The 22,493-nt window shown below is 34.3% G+C and overlaps 2 protein-coding genes across 2 annotated transcripts in view; one reads left to right on the forward strand and one right to left on the reverse strand.

Annotated features, from left to right (window-relative positions):
• LOC102801326 (vezatin-like) overlaps positions 1–14,536 on the reverse strand; it is a 57,502-nt gene extending 42,966 nt beyond the window's left edge. Inside the window, exon 1 of the mRNA XM_085496694.1 lies at positions 14,426–14,536. Coding sequence (XP_085352820.1) covers positions 14,426–14,473 — 48 coding nt within the window. The 5' untranslated portion in view covers positions 14,474–14,536. The remainder of the gene's footprint in view (positions 1–14,425) is intronic.
• A 202-nt stretch (positions 14,537–14,738) lies between these two features.
• The window catches only part of LOC144347874 (translation initiation factor eIF2 assembly protein-like), a 72,968-nt gene continuing 65,213 nt past the window's right edge, over positions 14,739–22,493 (forward strand). The window contains exons 1-3 of the mRNA XM_085496695.1: positions 14,739–15,063; positions 17,307–17,378; positions 19,592–19,619. Of these exons, the coding sequence (XP_085352821.1) occupies positions 14,990–15,063; positions 17,307–17,378; positions 19,592–19,619 (174 nt within the window). The 5' untranslated portion in view covers positions 14,739–14,989. The remainder of the gene's footprint in view (positions 15,064–17,306; positions 17,379–19,591; positions 19,620–22,493) is intronic.

Consider the following 22,493-nt stretch of genomic DNA (forward strand, 5'->3'; position numbering starts at 1 on the left):
GGAGAATACTTTATACGCTTACAAAAAATAATATCTTTCTACAAATTACGGACGAACAAAATAACTGATTACATTTAACGCATTGTCCATGTCTACGAATTTACGTTTTTTGTTTATTTAAATTACATTATTAAGAAAATAAAAATAATTGATTACAGCTTACGAAATTACCCCTTGCCGACACTAAATATTGTTTACAACTCTCTTGTATGCGCACTGCTTCCTCAATATTCTCAGGGCGGAGCTACGTTCCACATTGCTGAGACATGGACCACAGTACCACATATTTCTACGGGATCTGCGCACGCTGCTGAGGAACACGGAACGCGGACCGAAGAATCGGTGAAAATTCGAGAAAACAACAGAAATTCAACTTTAAAGTAATTCTGAACAATCAAATGCGTCACACATGCAGCGGTAATCTTGTTACACTGTTCAGGGGAGTCTCAACAACCATCCCAAAGTACCGTTTTCTGAGTTGTTTTCACGGTGATGGTTGCCATGCAATGAAAATGCCCGGATGTCGGCCCGAGAATATCCAGTACGTGTCAAATCGGTGAAGAAATTAAATATAGATATAATATAAGATTTTCAGACCGTCACAGCCAGCACTGTTCATTGCAGGGAGATGTGTTATGGAGTTTCTGTAAGTTTTCACCCTGTGAAAATGCTTCCCTATATCTAAAACGATCACACTTGTCATATTTTAATTGTTCCCCAATATAGATTATTTTGTGAAGAAGCAGTATTAATTGGTTCATTTCAGTTGATTATTTGATCGTTAGTTTTGCCACAGTCCCTCTATCTATCTATGATCAGGGAGCTGTAATGAGAGGGACTGTGGTTTTGGCCCCGTAGGTACTCGATGGTCGTCGAGTATTGTTTTTTTTTTAATATTGATGCCTACAATTTTGAAGAACCATTGATTTATATCTTAGAAATAACCGAATCATTTTGGTGTAGTCGGATTCCGATATTCTTCTCAGAAAATCACTGAATTAAACAGCTCCCTAATTCAGAACGTACACATTTTTTTATATTGTTATATCAAGATGGCGATACGAATGACCAAATTCGATGTTATAGTGAGAGTATCTGATCCTAACAAACCTCCCAAACACACTTTTCCAGCTTGAACTATTATTTTATTAATATTAAGGTGGAAGTTCGAAAAAGTGCCCACTTTTAAAGCATACAAATTTTGTTCATGTTATATCAAGATGGCAAAAAAGTGCCCACTGCTGTTTAATGGCAGTTCTGTTAATTTTTTTTTTTTTTTTTCGATCGTGTTTTAACACATAAACTACGTTTGATACGTTTTTACAGCCCTGACAGAATGGATGGCTGCGTCGATGTCTCCGTTTCTGTAGCCTTGTTTCATGCATTCAGCAGCAACATTCTGTGGTCCCTCTTGCAATATATCATTCTAATCGATATCAAAATCGACAAAATCCTTGTAGTTTTCCCACATTTCGGTAAATAATGTACTGTCTCTCGCGTTGTGCCAAACATCGTAACGAAATGTATACGCATGCGTAGATGTGATTCAAAAAGGCTTTTGTTAAAAATTAAGTCATACCATATGCTAATTTTATGTTAATAGAAAATTAGGCTTGCGTTCACATGGGTTAACGAATAAACATTCTGAAGTACGCAAAATACAGAAACAAATGCAGCACGTATTTTTTTAATGAGCCAAAATAAACAAAAATTTTACGAACGAAACATACCCTGTTTGCAATGTATATTTACACCGCGGCATCTCTTAACACCTCCTCAAAATATGTTGTTTTTTTTTCAATTCGCACCATTTTCAGGAAGATTTGCGTTGATAGTTTTACAAACGTTTAAAACATTGTTATTCTGAAATTTGTTGGTCAGCATATAAAATAAACAAGCAGCCTGTCGGCTGAGATAGCTCCGCTGTTAGCAATGCACATTTCAAATAATGAACTGAAGATATCATTAGAAAATGAACAATATGTATAGTATTAAAGCAATCAGACTTACAGTTTTTAACAAGAAGTCGAAAATATCACTTTCTACCAAAAATGACCAAAATATTCACCAAAATTAGAGAATTGAAGACATCATCACAAAATGAACAAATCTGAGAGAGGTCCACATGTAGTACCTATATATGTAATATCAAAGCAATCAGACTTGTGGTTTTTAACAAGAAGTCGAAAATATCACTTTTTACCAAAAATTACAAAAATATTCACCAAAATTAGAGAATTGAAGATATCATCACAAAATGAACAAATCTGAGAGAGGTCCACATGTAGTACCTATATATGTAGTATCAAAGCAATTGGACTTGCGGTTTTTAACAAGAAGTCGAAAATATCACTTTTTACCAAAAATGATAAAAATATTCACCAAAATTAGAGAATTAAAGATATCATTACAAAATGAACAATTCTGAGAGAGGTCCACATGTAGTACCTATATATGTAATATCAAAGCAATTGCACTTGCGGTTTTTAACAAGAAGTCGAAAATATCACTTTTTACCAAAAATGACAAAAATATTCACCAAAATTAGAGAATTAAAGATATCATTACAAAATGAACAAATCTGAGAGAGGTCCACATGTAGTACCTATATATGTAATATCAAAGCAATTGCACTTGCGGTTTTTAACAAGAAGTCAAAAATATCACTTTTTACCAATAATTACAAAAATATTCACCAAAATTAGAAAATTTAAGATATCATCACGAAATGAACAAATCTGAGAGAGGTCCACATGTAGTATCTATATTTGTAATATCAAAGCAATTGGACTTGCGGTTTTTATCGAGAAGTCAAAAATATCACTTTTTACCAAAAATGACAAAAATATTCACCAAAATTAGAGAATTGAAGATATCAACATGAAATGAACAAACCTAAGAGAGGTCTACCCAAGGTACATATACACCAAGTATCAAAGCATTCAGACTTGTAGTTTTCAAGAAGAAGTCGAAAAAGTAAAACATTGACACGGACGACGACGACGGACGACGACAGACAATCACTCATATGATAAGCTCCGCTCGACAAAGTCGACAGCAGAGCTAAAAATCTTTTGTTCAAATGGCGGTCATCGCGTCCTGTTGGATAGGGGACTCATAGCGACGTATACAACACATGTAAACATTGCTTCATTACATGAAGTACGAAAACGCGCTGCGCAACGACCAGCGCCCATCAAATGTTTACCTGTATCATACCATTTTCAAGGATGTTGGCGTTTTTTAGTTTGGAAAATAACATTTTAAAAAACGTTATTCCGAAAAGTGGTTATACACTAAATATTCATGTAAACAACTATACTCTACGCCGAAATCACGAAATAGATTACTAGTATGTTTTAATATTTTTGTAAAACTGAATGCCGACATCACGTAATAGACTACGTATTAAATATTCCTGTGAACAACTGATCACCGATATCACGTAATAGATTACTAGTATGTTTTAATATTTTTGTAAAACTGAATGCCGACATCACGTAATAGACTACGTATTAAATATTCCTGTGAACAACTGATCACCGATATCACGTAATAGATTACTAGTATGTTTTAATATTTTTGTAAAACTGAATGCCGACATCACGTAATAGACTACGTATTAAATATTCCTGTGAACAACTGATCACCGATATCACGTAATAGATTACTAGTATGTTTTAATATTTTTGTAAAACTGAATGCCGACATCACGTAATAGACTACGTATTAAATATTCCTGTGAACAACTGATCACCGATATCACGTAATAGATTACTAGTATGTTTTAATATTTTTGTAAAACTGAATGCCGACATCACGTAATAGACTACGTATTAAATATTCCTGTGAACAACTGATCACCGATATCACGTAATAGATTACTAGTATGTTTTAATATTTTTGTAAAACTGAATGCCGACATCACGTAATAGACTACGTATTAAATATTCCTGTGAACAACTGATCACCGATATCACGTAATAGATTACTAGTATGTTTTAATATTTTTGTAAAACTGAATGCCGACATCACGTAATAGACTACGTATTAAATATTCCTGTGAACAACTGATCACCGATATCACGTAATAGATTACTAGTATGTTTTAATATTTTTGTAAAACTGAATGCCGACATCACGTAATAGACTACGTATTAAATATTCCTGTGAACAACTGATCACCGATATCACGTAATAGATTACTAGTATGTTTTAATATTTTTGTAAAACTGAATGCCGACATCACGTAATAGACTATGTATTATATATTTCTGTAAACAACTGTAACAAACGGTCTTCTCGGTCATTATTATGTACAGTATTATGTAAATTAGATAATGAAAAGTACTTATTTGTGTTGTTGTTTTATTTGTGACGAATAATTAGAAAGCACTGTACACACGTGATTTTAATTGCATGTTTAAGGGTATCTAATATCCTGCCGTTTAGCGCCCCACCCCACAGCTTTATCCTAATGTGATACCAAGGGAAACGTATATTTTTACTGTCGCATTTTACAGAAGTCGAAACTTGGTGCATCATGGACTAGGTACAACACACGCTGCGACAACTGAGTGATCAGCGACATCTTTTTGGGCTGAGTATGAGTAGTCTAAATCTTATTGCGTATGGCAGTCTGTTGGGCGTACAAACACCCTCATCCAACAGCATTCATTTCACTTCGCTAGCTGACATAGATGCTTTCTGGCCTTCAAAAACTCAGTAAATTCCACTACTTCGGGGGTCGCCTTTGTACGTGTTGACCGGTCGACTTAGAGGCACGAGTTGATTCCGTTTCCCCGAGTTTTTCGACTTTGCGTATAGTACTGATTGACCTCCCAGTCATTGGCTAAATATCGCAATGAAAATCCATTCAGTCTCTGACGTACTATATATGACCGGGTTGTAGGATCAACGAACCTAGAATTTTGCATTGTGAAATTATTAAAATAGTCATGAAAAAAAATTACGTACGTTTTACCGATAACACTTTATTGAACAACGCAATATAATGTAATAATAAACACAAACTTGCGCGCAAAACTTCAACAGATAGAACATTTCATTATAATTTGGGGGCTGTCGCTTTTAGTTCGACACAGTACATACAGTGTTTCCTATATTGTGATATCTCATACATTGTAATATATGGCAACGTAAACAGAATATTTAAATACATTGAAATTTGGGGTGTAATCTCTGATCCGATTTCCAGAACACTTGACTTGTATGTATTCCTTATGTCGCATACAACTTATTTACCACTTCCGTGTCACTGAGAATGTTCTAGAACCGTACTGTGTCTGGGTGGAATTTTTAGAAACTGGTTGAATAGGTAATAGAACACTGTAGGAGGCAATAGAAGGTAATGGAACATTCTAGAAATTTGTAGTAAGTTCCAGACTCATTATGTATGCTGATGTAATGGTCTATTTATAGACAGTGGGGGTATATATAGAGGGAGTTGTTCAGCATTGAGTTCAGATCGGATCGGAGATCTCGTTGAATTGTATTGGAATTTAAGTATCTAGTTATTGGAGTAGTGGAGTTTTACCGCGTTATTGTACTTGATGTTTGCAGAGTATAATAACACCAGTACCAGTTGAAACCTCATCTGTTGGCACCGTGTTCGTATTTTATCATCGCCGCCAGGGAAGTCTTTCTGTTACTGTTGCCATTTTGGTATTTGAACCATCACACCTGTACTATACCAATTACGGTAATATTACGTTGCGTGTGACACCTCGTAATTAGTGAGTGCGACGTCTCCCTCTGGTGTTAGTTTGATCCAAGGGGGGTCAAGTAAGATAACGATCTTCAGACGCACACACCAAAGCAGTCAGCAACTTAGCTGGCAATGTTACTGTTTTGGTCAGGGCATGTTTTTGGTGTTCGGAACATTATGGCGATGGCAGTAACAATGTGTTTGAATTATGTGCGGCAATGCACTCATATCTAAATAAATTTGCTTAACTCTGTTTCTTTCGTAAAGATGTCACACGTAAAACGCAGGAGAAATTTTAGTTTAGTTTCATGTTTACCGATCTTTACCTTTTTAGAATAAATTATACCCACCGTTGTCAATTCAACCAAGAGGCTTGAATCCGGAAGGCTTGGCTATTTTAAACTTCGTAAATAGCATTCTTTTCAAGCGGTGACTTTATTCAAGTGTAATGAACGTAAGTGAAATGTATGGACGAGTCACGATACTTGTACTTTCAAAAGTTACGACTCTTACTGTTGAAATTGGTTATAAATACATGCACAAAATACAAGCATACATCATTTTTTCAATGGCCAAAAAATCATACTAATGAAATACTAGTAACTGATACCTACACATATAATGATGGGTGCGAAGATCGTTTATTTTACAGAAGAGAATCATGGACCGAAATGTCCGTGCTGGTCGAAACCCTTGGCAGAAACGTCCATCCACTGGACCTAAACCTAATCTTCAGTCATATTTAAATATGATTACTCAGTAAAGTAACAAGGAAGGTATACATGTTCGATTTATAGTTATAAAACGATGCCAAAGCAAATTCAGAAAATTCAGATTGCAGTATAAAAGGAAGTGACATCAGTTACTTTTTTCGCTACTTTGACACATTATTATTTAGGCCGGCAGTTTGGCTACGTAAGAAGTGTCCAACACGCCGGACCTCAGCGTGTCGTTTCTCTGTTTTTCAGTGTTTTCCTTTATGTGCAAATTTCGACAAAAAGGTAGTCTGCATCATCGGAACAGTGTCTTAAATAGAAGTCTCTGCTTTCTTTTTTTACAATGCTGTCTTTGAAATAACCATTGAGAAATTAGTATTTTTTTAATATACCAACCATTGGTTTTGTTTCCTTGGTAATTGACACCTCTCGCAGCCATCGATGTTGCAAGTGTAAAAACAAATGTCATGAACCTAATTTAGTCAATGCATGGAGGTACCTGTTTATACCTCCATGGTCAATGATAGTTGCGGTTATGCAATCTAGCGCTTGATCATGCTGCAGTTAGGCCACCCACAGTCCCTCTACTGTGGGCCACCTAATCTTGGGATTGAAATGCGATGGTCGTCGCGCCGCGTCGTGTTCGATACGGACTCATAGCGACGTATTAAACATGTTGTTTATTTACAGACGTGATGTCACAGCGTCAACCATAGTGCTTGTCACGATTACGAGATCCTAAAGCGGAAGTGATGTAATCGTAGAACGATTTTTAGCCCGTGAAAGAGAAGCAACGTCTCAACAGTTATAAATACGCCTGTCACTATGTTGTCTCACCCGCTTCAATTTGTCCGAATATACACCCTCGAGGGATAATTACTACTTAATGCTAATTGGTGTTTTTTGAAATAACGCTATTTTACAGAGTGGTTTGAGTGGAACGAATTGTCGTATGTTTTAATATTACGTCAATTAGTCGCGTAAATCCAGGGCCAGAATCCCAGGGCCGACCTGCCGTTCACAAAAACACTCCTGTAGATTCGTGTGCTACAGTAACTCATAACTCATTTATAAAACAAGATCATGAAAATTACATGGTCATCAAGTATTGCAATACACTACAATGTATTATAGCATTTTGTTTAAATTGTAATTTAAGTGATGATATAGAAAACATTCCCGGTAGACACAATCCGGGTAGAACAAACTCATAATAATACCATAATCCGTTAATTGTTAAACCACCTATTTTTTTTGACTATATATTATTTTACATGATTTATAAAGCCCCTATTTGTATTTTAAAATGAAATTGGTGACCTTTTAGATCTACATCAACGTTTCTTGACGATCGTGTTTTATTGTAATGTGTTGGCAGTAACTTATAAAAGTACATTATCTAAACACATGTTTTCTGAGATAATGTCTGCCGGGATCTTGCTCTGCCGGAATCCAGTAAATCTCAAATTCAGGTTAACCTCAAAACATATTTCGCGCTCGTAGGATTAGCGAAGGTGCAGGTCAAACCAACACCTTATCCATGGAAGGTTCAAGGCCACTTCACAAAATGTCAATAGTCGCTAAAGTGTTAATTCCATAGACAAACATACACAATTTACAGAGGGCGCATGAATTGTAAAGTTCAACTGGATATGATATCGGCGAGGACACAATAACAGAAGTAATATTATTATTAGTCACTACGTATGCATATGTAATAAATTATTATATGTCGCTATAATAGCATATTTATGTAATGTACAATTACAGTCGCTAGATAAGCACTTCGCCACAATCTAATCATTGAGTATTAGTTCAAACGACACCATTATAAATATATGCACACAACAAAAAATATATAGTTGACGATAAATTAGTAAATTATAAACGGATTAGTTAGAAATACAGGTTTATATGAAAAGTGAATAATTTCTACCATGTCAAGCCAGTAGTGCAGCAGTTCAAGATACTTGAATGCACAACTTCTAAATTTACGTTGTTTCAGTTTCGACGGTTACGCGAGGAAAATTCAAACGTTTACACACCCAAATGTTAACAACGAATTTACTGCAAAACACGTTGCTAATCCGGCAAGCGGTTACGACGGAAATTCGATTTTTCATGCAGTGGTGATATTGCCTAGTGGTATAATATATACATTTTTAGTTTCTTCACTCCTAATGTAAGAATTTATTTTGTACATTATATTTGTTCTCTTTATCTTCCAGTGTTGACGTGGTATCATTTCACACAGAAAAATTCCTGTTGACGGAGTTCATTCTTGATTGATTCAGAGTCTGTCTCTTTATCTATGTCATTTCCACCAATATTCATTGTTATTACCAAACGCTTCAGCATGGTATTAAGAGTTTGTTTTCAGGGGTGGGTGATACCAGGGTGGGAAATGGATGCACATATGGGTTACGGTAATTCCTTGAATTGCAATAGAGAGGGTTCAGGCCGAAATACAATATATAGTGTTTTCATGTTTCGTCTGATATTTCTGTGATATTCTGCTGCTGTAAGTAATGCACGATTTGTTCTGAAATTCAGTATATTGTGTGTATTCCAGGGTTATTCGTTTTTTGCTGAAAACACCCCTATTTTTTAGTGACAGAGTCGAATAGTCTCACTCCCGATGTTTTTTTTTAACTGAAACTCCCCTATTGATTGAATGTCGGGTTTGAAGAAGAACGGCACACCACGTGATTCGTTTGAATACAATGGTGAAGGGTTGACACAAATTTATGTTGAAGTTAAAAGTTTCTCCACAGAATTTTGCATTGGCAAACATGTCATGCTACTGCGGTACTCCACTGACGGGATGACTTTCGTCGACAGCGGTCGTCGCTGAGCCGCACGCTACAACTTCGCTTGTGATGTAACTTGTTAGCCGTGGATTGAATGAATCTTCATTACCGGTTAAAATGTTGTTCATTTGGCGTTGGTAATCTTTATTGGTAACTGGGCAACGTCGCCAGCAGAAACCTCCTGGTACTTTGATCTTGACGGTTGCGCCTCCATGGCAATCGCTAATCTTACTGCGGGGGGGGGGGGGGGATCTTCCGAGAGCCCTTCAGGGTTTATAAAACTCAACATACCGGTACACCAAGTTCTCTCAATCGTAGTATTCCATGTGATGTACACTTAATATGCCAAAAATGTCGCTTAACGATTTGAACTGGATAAAAATAGCAGACGAAAAATTGTATACAAAATAAAAGTAGTCCGGTTGCCAATGAAAACAAGCCGGTAGGCTGGTTGGCGATGGTAGGACATGAACATGAAGCTAACGTCGGTTTATAACTAAAACCGGGCACCGTATATTAAGTTCGCAAAAAACATTCAGTCTTTAGAAGTCACTTAATTGTATTGCTAGGACGTATTCTGCCATTAAATGTATTATTTCCAACCGTTTTGCGATAGTATTTTCTAGATTGGAGGCAGTATTTACATTTCAGTCAAAGTTCAAAGTTGCGTTGAGATTACGTTGATACAGTGTAACAATGTCCATCGGCGCCGGTGTGCAACGTAGCCAAAATAAAAGGCATAATCATTTAAACACTGCTATCACAAGACTGGTAGGAGGTAATAAAGTTGGTGCGAAAGTATTCAAAAAAACACTTGGCAGTTTCTGACTGTTGCCATGGTAGCTGTGGGCTAGGATTGTTTTTCCAATTAGTGACGGTACAACCTGCCTGTCATGTATGAACAAAATTAGCCAAGAGAGGAGTTAGAAGCTGTTGCTGGTGAAGAGTTACCCCAACGTTGGGGTCCATTTTCTCGATAATGAAAATAGACATAAAAAACAGTAAATTGTTGCCTACACTCAAGCTGAGTAGAATGAGCTATGTCCGTGCTTTTTAATTAAAGTAATGTAAGGTGTGATACATTTGGCGTGAAGGTATTAAAAGAATCAGTTTTTGGATGTTGCCATGGAAACGGTGGTCAGAATTTGTTTTCGGATTTTACAAAAAGTAACTTTGTGCCCACACTCAAGCTAAGTAAAATGAGCTATGTCTGGGGTGTTGTATCCTAAATTTGTAGCAGGAGATACGTTTAGTGAGAAGTTATCAACAAAGCTTGGACGTTCAATTGTGAGACATGACAAAATAAACTGTGCCAGCGATAGATTTTGAGTATGAAAGAACAAAATAAACGCAATCAAAGGAGCCGACCACGTGCGTTGGAAATAAATAGAACACGTTGCGATGTGAAATCTCACCTGCATCTTTCACTCACGCAAATGCACACACGCATGCTATTTCCGTATATTGAATACTTTGGCAGCGGAAGGGACAAGTTTAAATCATCTTTGAAAGCAACAGTTTCACACTGAATATATGTTTATAAATTATCAAACTAAACATTCAATGAAGCGGACTGCGACGGTTAAGACGAAAAGACAAGGCTAAGACGAAAAACATGTGACAGTACGATTATGTTCGTCTACTACATGCCCCGGGACTACACGTTCAAGTATCCAACTTCCCAATACAAATTTTTTTTAGTATCAGCAATAATTTCTAGTACTGCCTGGATAATTGCGTATTATTAGTTTACATCAGACATAACCCTGTACAGGATTTTTTAACAATGTCTCAAATTTCCGAAAGAATATTCAAATAAGTTGGGATAAATATGAATTGAATGTCCATCTTTTACAAATCAGCTATTAAAACAGTTCACCACCACGATTATGGTGAATTGGCGAGTTATCAACGAAGACGACGGGACGTCTCCGATCATGAGCTGGCTGGTTCGAATTTATCCACTTTTACAGTGATGAATATTGCGTTTGAGTTGAGTTACTTGTAATTACAAGCTTGATTTACATTTTTCTTGGGATGTTTTTTGTCAATGTATTAAATATAAGTGCATTGGGAAATAGCATAATTATATTGTGTCAGTGAAAGAGGCTGATGAGACTGTGTCACAACGCGTTCTATTCATTACCAACGCGCGTGGTCGGCACCTCTGATTGCATTTATTTTGTATTTTTATTTTCAAAATGTATCACTGGCTGCGTTTTTTTTTTGTTACGTCTCGCAACTGAACGTCCAAGCTGACTTTGTTTTGGCTGTAAGAGCAAACCCAGTGGAGCGGATCGCCAATACCATGTTCATTTGCATATCGACCGTGAAAATACCGATATGCAAATTTAATAATTTTAGTCAAAATAAGTGACTGCCTAGAAGTACCATTACTCTTGTTCAAATTTCATTTCACTCGGCAAGTACATCCATGTACCCAAGCGTAAAATATCGTACTTCTAAATATAGTTTATTTCTGCTATGTTTCGAAAAACGCTACTCTTGAAAGACCTCATTTGCATATGTGGTGTGGAAATACCGATTTTGATTTCAGGGACGAATCAAAATAAACTGCAGTACATATGCAATAATGTGGAATACTTCATTTTCACTGTAAACATTTTTCCGCTAAAATAAATTCCAGTGAAAATGCCATTTCCCACATACCCCATTGAGACTTGACACAGCACAGTAAAAATTGGATTCACACGTGATGCTTGAAAACAACAAGCAGCCTGTCGGCTGAGATAGCTCCGCTGTTAGCAATGCACATTTCAATTAAAGAACTGAAGACATCATTAGAAAATGAACAATATGAATAGTATCAAAGCAATCGGACTTACAGTTTTTAACAAGAAGTCGAAAATATCACTTTTTACCGAAAATTACAAAAATATTCACCAAAATAAATAGAGAATTGAAGATATCATCACAAAACAAACAAATCTGAGAGAGGTCCACATGTAGTACCTATATATGTAATATCAAAGCAATCGGACTTACAGTTTTCAACAAGAAGTCGAAAATATCACTTTTTACCAAAAATGACAAAAATATTCACCAAAATTAGAGAACTGAAGATATCATCACAAAATGAACAAATCTGAGAAAGGTCTACATGTAGTATCTATATATGTAATATCAAAGCAATTGAACTATTGGTTTTTAACAAGAAGTCGAAAATATCACTTTTTACCAAATATTACAAAAATATTTACCAAAATTAGAGAATTGAAAATATCATCACAAAATGTACAAATCTGAGAGAGGTCCACATGTAGTACCTATATATGTAATATCAAAGCAATCGGACTTGCGGTTTTTATCAAGAAGTCGAAAATATCACTTTTTACCAAAAATGACAAAAATATTCACCAAAATTAGAGAATTGAAGATATCACATTGAAATGAACAAACCTAAGAGAGGTCTACCCAAGGTACATACACACCAAGTATCAAAGCATTCAGGCTTGTAGTTTTCAAGAAGAAGTCGAAAAAGTCAAACATTGACACGGACGACAGACGGAGACGGACGACGACGGACAATCACTCATATGATAAGCTCAGCTCGACAAAGTCGACAGCGGAGTTAAAAATAATTAAGTGAAATTCTATATGACTTCATGAGAGTTGGAAATGAACAAATTATATGACACCCAACCCTACCATTCCATACACAGTGTAAACTACACCCCCAAAACATCCATTCACCGATGTATTCTATTTGACTTCTCAGGAGAAATTGAAATAAACAAATTATATGACAACGAACTTAATTATAATTTCAGCTTCTAGTTCAGCACTGGTTAAATAAACTATCTCGTCTCTATGCCAACTTGAAGTTATTCATTGCTTACACCATTGACTTCAAAGTCTACGTTTCAATCCGAGGATTAATTGCATTTAATTGCATTGGTGTGCCAGTCTTTTATTTTTCTATTGTAATGTCAATTTTTTGCGATTACTCGGAACATGAAGCTGTAACCACAGACTGTCTATGTTCTGTAGCTAAATCCTGGTATAAGTACCGGTTAGGCAGGCTTGAACTATGTATTTGAAGCCAGCTGATCCAATCCAATAGATTTCTCATTGTTTGGTAACTATTTGCTGCAAATGCAACAAAAATCAATATAAAAATATTACCCACACAGCATTCTACAGGTTACTTGTACTTTTTAGACTTTGTGGGAAATGATTATTGTTAATAACTTGTTGGAATGTTTCAATCTTTGCACCACTAAAGTGAGAACCGTCTGGTTCTTTGCAAGATCACTGTTATAGATGTGTTTAGATTGAGAGTCACTGATTATCAAATGTTCTAGTTGTTGTGGTATACTACGTTGTTTAAGAATGTGTCCTTTTTCAGTAGAATTACTTGTAGCCTTGTCATTTAGCTTCACATATGAAACATTTTCTCTATTTTTATTTTTGCTCTTAAATTAATATCTTATTTTGAAATTTCTACAAACTATGGAAGTCCTGGTTTACATTGGAAAATTACTGGTTTATCATGTTTGTCCACAACCTTGTCACAATCAATTTAAGTACTGGATGCTTGTCAGAAAGCAACATCATTAACAGATTGACTAGCAATTTGGTCACTTAAGCACTGCATTGCTGTTCAAACACTACATGCAGCAACGGTAATTTTAAATAAAAAAACTTTTTACCGCTATGCTTGGTGTAAAATTTAAAGTTGGGTACCCCAATTTGTTGGTGTTGAGAGGGTGGTTAAGAGTTTTGAATGCCTGAAATTTTGAGGTACAATCTTTTTTCTACTTAATTTGATACCCAATATTTCAGTACCATTATATGTTTTCTAGTTTGTCCACTCTACTTCCATCACTCATCTTTCCCATGCTCTCTGCTGACACCATCCATTTGATTGTTATATGCTGTGTAAAATGATATATTCTATTCTATATAACTGAATGATAGACAACACGTACTGGAAAGACTTACCAATGTACCCCACCCCTTACTCAAATACTAATCCTAACCCTCCAGCCTCCCAGTTCAGCTGCACATGCCCCCTAGATATCTATAGGTGTCCTCAAGAGGGACATATACTATTAATTTGGAGGGGGGGGGGGTAGAGAGTTTGGGTAGAGGTAGGATTAGAGGTGGGAGTTCATAGGCAAGTCTTTCCCGATTACTTAATTATATACCTCAAAAACTACAACTTCGTCCGATTCGTCGTCTTCTGGGATGTCCATGACTGTCTCATCACAAGCACTTCAAGTGCAGAACCAGATTGTCTTCCTCAGTAACAAGCGCCAACTACGGCAACATTCGTGGGTATTGTCGCAAAATAATTTTAATTCTAGATTAATCTTGCCATGTTGTTTTTATCAATAATTTCCAAATTACAGCAACATCTATATTTTATATAAAAATTGTAATTTTGATTAACTGTATACAAGTGCACAATAATACATTTTACGACAACAAGCCTCACTTTAATTCAGTCGCTAAAAAAACAAAATGGCTACCTCCATGATATAATTAGGTGGGGTCTTCAAGATCTGGACTGAATTTCATCATTATTGGTGTACATGTCGTTGGCAAATTCCGTTTATAACTTTGCGAACAATATCTACTGTAAACTAATGGCAGAATCCAGTCATCGCACTGTTACATCGCTCTAAAAGCAATCGTTTTTTTTAATTCTCACCTATCGACAGTGCAGTTTCAAAAATTGAAGATTAGAGTTTTCTCGCAGTTGTTTTAAAATGAAGAAAGAGAACGTTATTAATTGCATGTTTTCATCATGGTATCCAAAGTTCAAACACTTAACTATAAAAAGGTATGTAAGTTCAATTAATTCGTTTTGATTGTTATCCGTAGACGGACGAGTCGTCTTCGATTTCAGTCCGATGTTCAGTATTTTGTTGGGGGAGGGGCGGTTATGTCCAGAACATTTAATAACGACTTAAGACAAAAATTAGTACCTCCACTACAAAAATATATAATAAAAATGAACGCCGTATTATATAAGCGGGAAAGATAATGCTTTTATTTTCGTGTACACAAAATATTGTAATATTTAGTCAGTCAGTTTTGTCTGTTCATATGAATAACTAAATTGACACTATGCTATACATATATCACAGTCCATCTATCATATATGCAGTAAACTTCCTATGGTTTTTGTTGTATATATAAAAGAGCAATAAGAGAGCAAATAATATTACCACAGTAGCTTACTTTTTGACTCCCGTGTGCGAAGCACAAAAGGGAGTCTTTGCAGTTACCCTGTCTGTATGTATGTATGTCACTTTTTTTGTTCCACCGTTATCTCAAGAACTACTAATCAAATTTTGTTGAAACTTGGTACATAGATGCTCTGGGATAATGCGCAGAGTTGATTAGGTTTTGGTAAAAATCTATGAATATTAATTACCTAATTTGCATGATAATTAGCTGATTTTTAGCTGTTGCAAGACTGTTCCACTGATATCTGAAGAACCACTCATTGGATTTTGATGAAACTTGGCACATGGATGCTCTGAACTAGTGCGAAGATTTGATTAGTTTTAGGTAAAAATCTATGAATATTAATTACCTAATTTGAATGATAATTAACTGATTTCAAGCTGTTTTATGACTGTCCCACTGATTTTTGAAGAACCACTCATTGGATTTCAATGAAACTTGGCACATGGATGCTCTGAACTAATGCGCAGATTTGATTAGTTTTGGGTAAAAATCTGTGCAATATTAATTATCTAATTTACATAAAGATTAATCAATTTTCTGCTTTTCCACTGATATCTAAAGTACTAATTATAACATTTCAATAAAACTTGGTACATAGATGTCATATGACACTGCACAGACCTGATAGTTTTCAGGGTAATATCAGTTCTTATTAATTACCTAATTTGCATAATTAATTAATTTTTAGCTTTTGATATTTCGAGTAGTAATGATCACGTTTCAATGAAACTTGGTACATAGTTACTTGAGGACTGTGCAGACCCCTGATTAGTTTTTGGGTAAATATGTGTGCATATCAATTACCTAATTTGCATACTTAGTTAATTTTTTGCTGTTCTATGGCTATTGCACTGATGTCTAAAAACCACTCATTGGATTTTAATGAAACTTTTAAAGAGTACCCATCACATTTCAATGAACCTAAGACTATGCACCATATTAGTTTTTGGTAAATATTTATGCTTCTTAATCATATAATTAACATAATTAATTAATACTGATATCTCAAGTATTGATCATCACATTTGAATAAAACTTGGTACATAAATGCTCTAGGACAATAGACAGCCTTATTAATTTTGGGTTATAATCTGTTCATATTAATTCTCTAATTAGTATAATAATTAATATTTTTTTGGTTCTAATCATATTTCAATGAAACTTGGTACATTGTGCAGACCTTATTAGTTTTACACCTAAATCTGTTCATATTAGTTACCTTATTTGCATAATTAGTTTTCAGCTATTCCATCAATATCTCAAGTATAAGTAATTTTGAATTAATTTTTAATGTGTCTCCAAAACTCTCAGCACACGGGAGTTCTTTATAAGCTTTCTTTGATTCTTGTTTGTTTGTCACACTTTTTGTTTTGTTTGTTTTTAACTTTATTACCTTCTACATGTGTAGAAACCAAAAAAGAATTGTCAAATTTTCTTTAACGTTGTAATAAAGCAATATTCTATTCTATTCTGTATATATGTATTATCCCTAGTATAGTGTTGTGTTGATTGGGGTGCACTAATGACAATGCCCCCCCCCCCCCACCACAGTGTTACAAACATTGAATGATTACTGGGACCAGCACACCAGCATTGTCAATTTGAAAGAACAGCAACAATTTATTGTTTCTGCCCACCTGCTAAGAATTTTTTTTGCCTGAGGTGTGTTGTTTAGGTGAAAATAAATAATTACATTTGGTTGTGTGAGGGCGCAATTTAGTTACTTGATTGCTGTCAGTTTGGGACAAGTTTAGTGTACCGGTAATTTACTTACCAGACTATAGCAATGACAAAATCTAACTATATTACAACTCTATTTTCATTTTGTAGTAAAGTTCTGCCTTTCTCCCAAAACTTTCATGATTATTTGATGTCTGATGGCAGTCTGGTCCTCCCTCAAAGGTAAGTTGATTTCTCAGTTTCAGGTTTAAATACCTTTTAGTTCAAGATGAGAAGATGTTTTCAAAGTTATCATCCATTGAATGCTTACAGAAACAGCAGCCAAGCTGCACTGACTCACAAAAGTTGAGTGGTTCAATATTTTTGGTCAGGTTTTAGCTTTGAAAGAATAATTGAAAACAATAAAGCCAAAATAATTATTATTAAGGATTTATAAGAGTACACAGAAATGAGCAATATTATCACAGTACTGTCAAATACTTCTTGCTGCAGGTGTGCTTCATCAAAAATCAAATCCAGATAATATACTTTTTTCCTTATACATTGTATCTTGCATTTAACTCATCAAACATAAGTGAAAATAAATTCCATAAGAAACACCAAAAAGATTATTTCAGCGTAAATTAATTACAGCTAAAAGTTTTTTACAGTATTCTAAAAAAGGCATTTTCAAAGCAAGGACACTAGAAAAAGAGTACTTTCACAGAATCAGTAATTTGCAATCAGTATTTCTAGAATAATAATAATCTTCCAATTGGAATGACTTCATAAATTCATGCTAGATCTTCATTTCATATCATACTGCTTGCATGTACTCTTATATTATACTTGATACTATTTAATTCATTCATTTGTTATTGCATAGATTCACACAAAGTTATCATAGCAGTAATTACTAACTATTTAATTCATTCATTTGTTATTGCATAGATTCACACAAACTTATCATAGCAGTAATTACTAACTATTTAATTCATTCATTTGTTATTGCATAGATTCACACAAAGTTATCATAGCAGTAATTACTAACTATTTAATTCATTCATTTGTTATTGCATAGATTCACACAAACTTATCATAGCAGTAATTACTAACTATTTAATTCATTCATTTGTTATTGCATAGATTCACACAAAGTTATCATAGCAGTAATTACTAACTATTTAATTCATTCATTTGTTATTTCATAGATTCACACAAAGTTATCATAGCAGTAATTACTAACTATTTAATTCATTCATTTGTTATTGCATAGATTCACACAAACTTATCATAGCAGTAATTACTAACTATTTAATTCATTCATTTGTTATTGCATAGATTCACACAAAGTTATCATAGCAGTAATTACTAACTATTTAATTCATTCATTTGTTATTGCATAGATTCACACAAAGTTATCATAGCAGTAATTACTAACTATTTAATTCATTCATTTGTTATTGCATAGATTCACACAAAGTTATCATAGCAGTAATTACTAACTATTTAATTCATTCATTTGTTATTTCATAGATTCACACAAAGTTATCATAGCAGTAATTACTAACTATTTAATTCATTCATTTATTATTGCATAGATTCACACAAAGTTATCATAGCAGTAATTACTAACTATTTAATTCATTCATTTGTTATTTCATAGATTCACACAAAGTTATCATAGCAGTAATTACTAACTATTTAATTCATTCATTTGTTATTGCATAGATTCACACAAAGTTATCATAGCAGTAATTACTAACTATTTAATTCATTCATTTGTTATTGCATAGATTCACACAAACTTATCATAGCAGTAATTACTAACTATTTAATTCATTCATTTGTTATTGCATAGATTCACACAAACTTATCATAGCAGTAATTACTAACTATTTAATTCATTCATTTGTTATTGCATATATTCACACAAACTTATCATAGCAGTAATTACTAACTATTTAATTCATTCATTTGTTATTGCATAGATTCACACAAAGTTATCATAGCAGTAATTACTAACTATTTAATTCATTCATTTGTTATTGCATAGATTCACACAAACTTATCATAGCAGTAATTACTAACTATTTAATTCATTCATTTGTTATTGCATAGATTTACACAAAGTTATCATAGCAGTAATTACTAACTATTTAATTCATTCATTTGTTATTGCATAGATTCACACAAACTTATCATAGCAGTAATTACTATTTAAACCTTTTCACCACCAACCTTTCTCACCCAAATTTTTCTGCACATATTTCTAATATTCTTCAATATTTCTGGAAATATACCCTAATTTTGGAGCCAACAGAAAAAATCTAAGTAAATTCTCAGCTTTTTGTTCCAATCTTCTGAAGGAAAGTGCAGACTACAAACGAGGGAACTGGTTAATCATCCAAATACAATAGCACAGTAAATGTCTAATATCTAAATTATATTTTCAGTGATTCAGATGATTCCAGTGATGAAGAGGTTAGTATATTTATTAGTCCCCGTTCAGGCGCAGCCTTAAAAGGGAGTTATAATTCAGGTTTTGTCCGTTTTCCGTCTCCAACATTTTCTCAGAAATTCTACAGCAGGTATCAGTGAAACTTGGCAGGTTGATGAACAAGTGTATTCCGAGTATGCACGTAATTTTTTTTCCAGATCTGAAAACCCTAATTGGGTCTTTTTCACGATTTGTATCAAAAATTACCTCTCCCGGCAACATTGACAGAACGTCTGCGCATGCTCAGAATAAATTAATTACTGTAAAATACTTTATTTTTGCTTGCAACATTTTTTTGCTATTTTCGCTGAAGGAATGTTTCAGTTAAAATAAAATCCAGCGAATATTCCCTTTTTCCTATATTTTACAGTCAAACTTGTCAAAAATCAATGAAAATAAATTCAATACAAAAACAGCCAGAAAAAGTCTTTTCTGCGAATGATAATTCCAGCTGAAATAAAATATTTTACAGTTGATTAGATCTGTGAGTAACGCTACAGCACGTGATTTCTCCATTGCGTGCAATTTATTATAGTACTGTTTATACATGTATTCTGTTCGGCTCAGTGGTCTCATTCACTAGTTACTAGAAGAACTAGTAACCTTATTTGATTTCAAGAACTTCAAGAAGGCGGCATAAGAGACGTGTTTGCAAAGGTAAGTTCTCCAGTTTCTACAAAATTGAATGTATTTTGGGGTGCGATTGGTGTACATTCCGTGATCGACGTACGTGAATATTATGATGATTGCCAGTTTTATATTCTTGTGAAAAGCCAAAAAAGCAAACAATTGTCTCCAATCTACAAAACTAGTTTGTAAATTGTATACCCTGTCAAATTATTGTACACGGACAATTAATTCATGGGGACATAGTTTCAAGTAAAATCGTTATCCGGTCTTTTGCTTGTGTCGCGATTTCCGGAATATCCACAACTCGGGGGGGGGGGGGGTCCCTGTGTCGATCAACTTATTCATTATATAATAGTAGGTTGCCTATGATTATATTCGTATTTTTATGTTGTGAGCATTAAACTGTTAGTTGTAATGAAGATTTTGTCGATCTCGTGCAATTCAACATGGCCAATGTGCAGTGACAACACGTGTATGGACGGTCGGTCGAGTAGTCTGCAACGGACCATGAAATCGCCCGGCGTTTTTTCGGCATTTTTTGATAGTTTTATTTAAAAATATTTTAGATACTTCATTCACTCCTGGCGCCTAAAAGAGTCTAATTTATATTGTACCATAGTAGTCATTGACACATATTGTGAATAGCCTGAATGGGTAAGCTTCGTTTCGAAGCTGTTATTTCTGCGAACAATGTTAAATTATTCTTTGAATGCTCAGTTTATATTTTGAAAACAACTAATTTTTTGATTAAAAAAAAATCATGCCGTTTTCCCTGTCAAAATCAAAGCATAAAGATCTTGCCGGAACATCGGTAAATCTACTACCGCGTTGCGTTCACCACGAGGTCACTGAACCGTCATTAACATATTTAAATGAGCCACAAGTAAATGAGAACATGGCGGATATCGTATCTCTTCGAACATTTACATTCGACCGAAATCATTCATTTACGATGAAACTAAGTTGAATATTACTTCCAATTTATATATATTCAACGAATTAAATTTTTGTGCGTTTTTATAATCATTACTGAATAATAATCAACAATTGCAATACTTCGAAAACAAGTAAGTTATTCACTTGCGAAACACAGCATGACCAGATTGTGCCACCGTGATCATTCGCTACCGGTACTAACGACTAAGCAATGTATTCGTGTTTGTATTTATTCAAAACTTCTTTTAGAACATACTTTACTTTTCGTTATCAACAAGATTATAAAAAAAATAATGCATGTTACAGTATGTGAATTTTTTGGGGGGATTCAATTCCAACATTTCGCGATGCCTATGAACCAAAGGCCTTTCACTCTTCTCTGAGTGTGACACCTAAACCAGAGGTTTTATGGTGAATAAACTGTGCCACTAAATGAAATGGCCATTGAACCTTATTCAAATTTATAAGTACATGTTATTATGCATTTCATTATGAAAACTGACTAAATTAAATGTGATCTTATTTTTAATTATGATTATGATTTATATCGGTAATGATGTTTTCATCCAATATTAATTGTGCAATTGTTAAAATGCCTACCTACACATTTATTGTTTTTGTTTCTGTTGCCCTGAAATAGACATTTGTAAAAAAAAATAAAAAGTAAAGAAATCATGCTTCATTAAAATTAAAAAAAAAAAGATGTAGTCATGTAGCCCCTTCCTGTTACCTGTTTTCAACTTCTTCCAAAGTAAAACTGGCGAAGCCTTGTAATTGCCATACAATCATCAACTGTGGGAAAACTTATATGTTATTGAAAATCTTTATTTTCTTGTCTGTGAATTAATATAATATTTGAAATGGCGTAATGGTGCAAAATATTCTCAAACAATCGGTCTTCTGATGACACTACACAGCACATTTATGCACAGTCAGTATCCCAATGCACAATCACAGCTTACTAAGTGATGATGGTGGTTGAAATGGAAAACTGAATACAAAAATCCAGTAATATCTCAAACAAATTTCCATCTGCTGTGAATGCATGTTTCGTTGCATCAAATAAATAACCCAATTTTATGATAGAAGCTTGCAATCTTGTGCCAGACAGGGTCAAGTGATTGAGCAATAACAAATGTGATTTTATGTATTAGGTCATTGAATGTATCCAAAAACATGGTACCAATGATCTGAAATTTCAGGAGTGCTCGCTGAAGGTTTATCAATCCTGCATTTCAGTTACTAGAATTCATACTAAAAAAATAGTTTCTGTTTTTCTTCTAATAATTCGG

The sequence above is a fragment of the Saccoglossus kowalevskii genome, chromosome 3, assembly GCF_978046115.1.
Source record: "Saccoglossus kowalevskii chromosome 3, keSacKowa6.1, whole genome shotgun sequence".
Lineage (NCBI taxonomy): Eukaryota > Metazoa > Hemichordata > Enteropneusta > Harrimaniidae > Saccoglossus > Saccoglossus kowalevskii.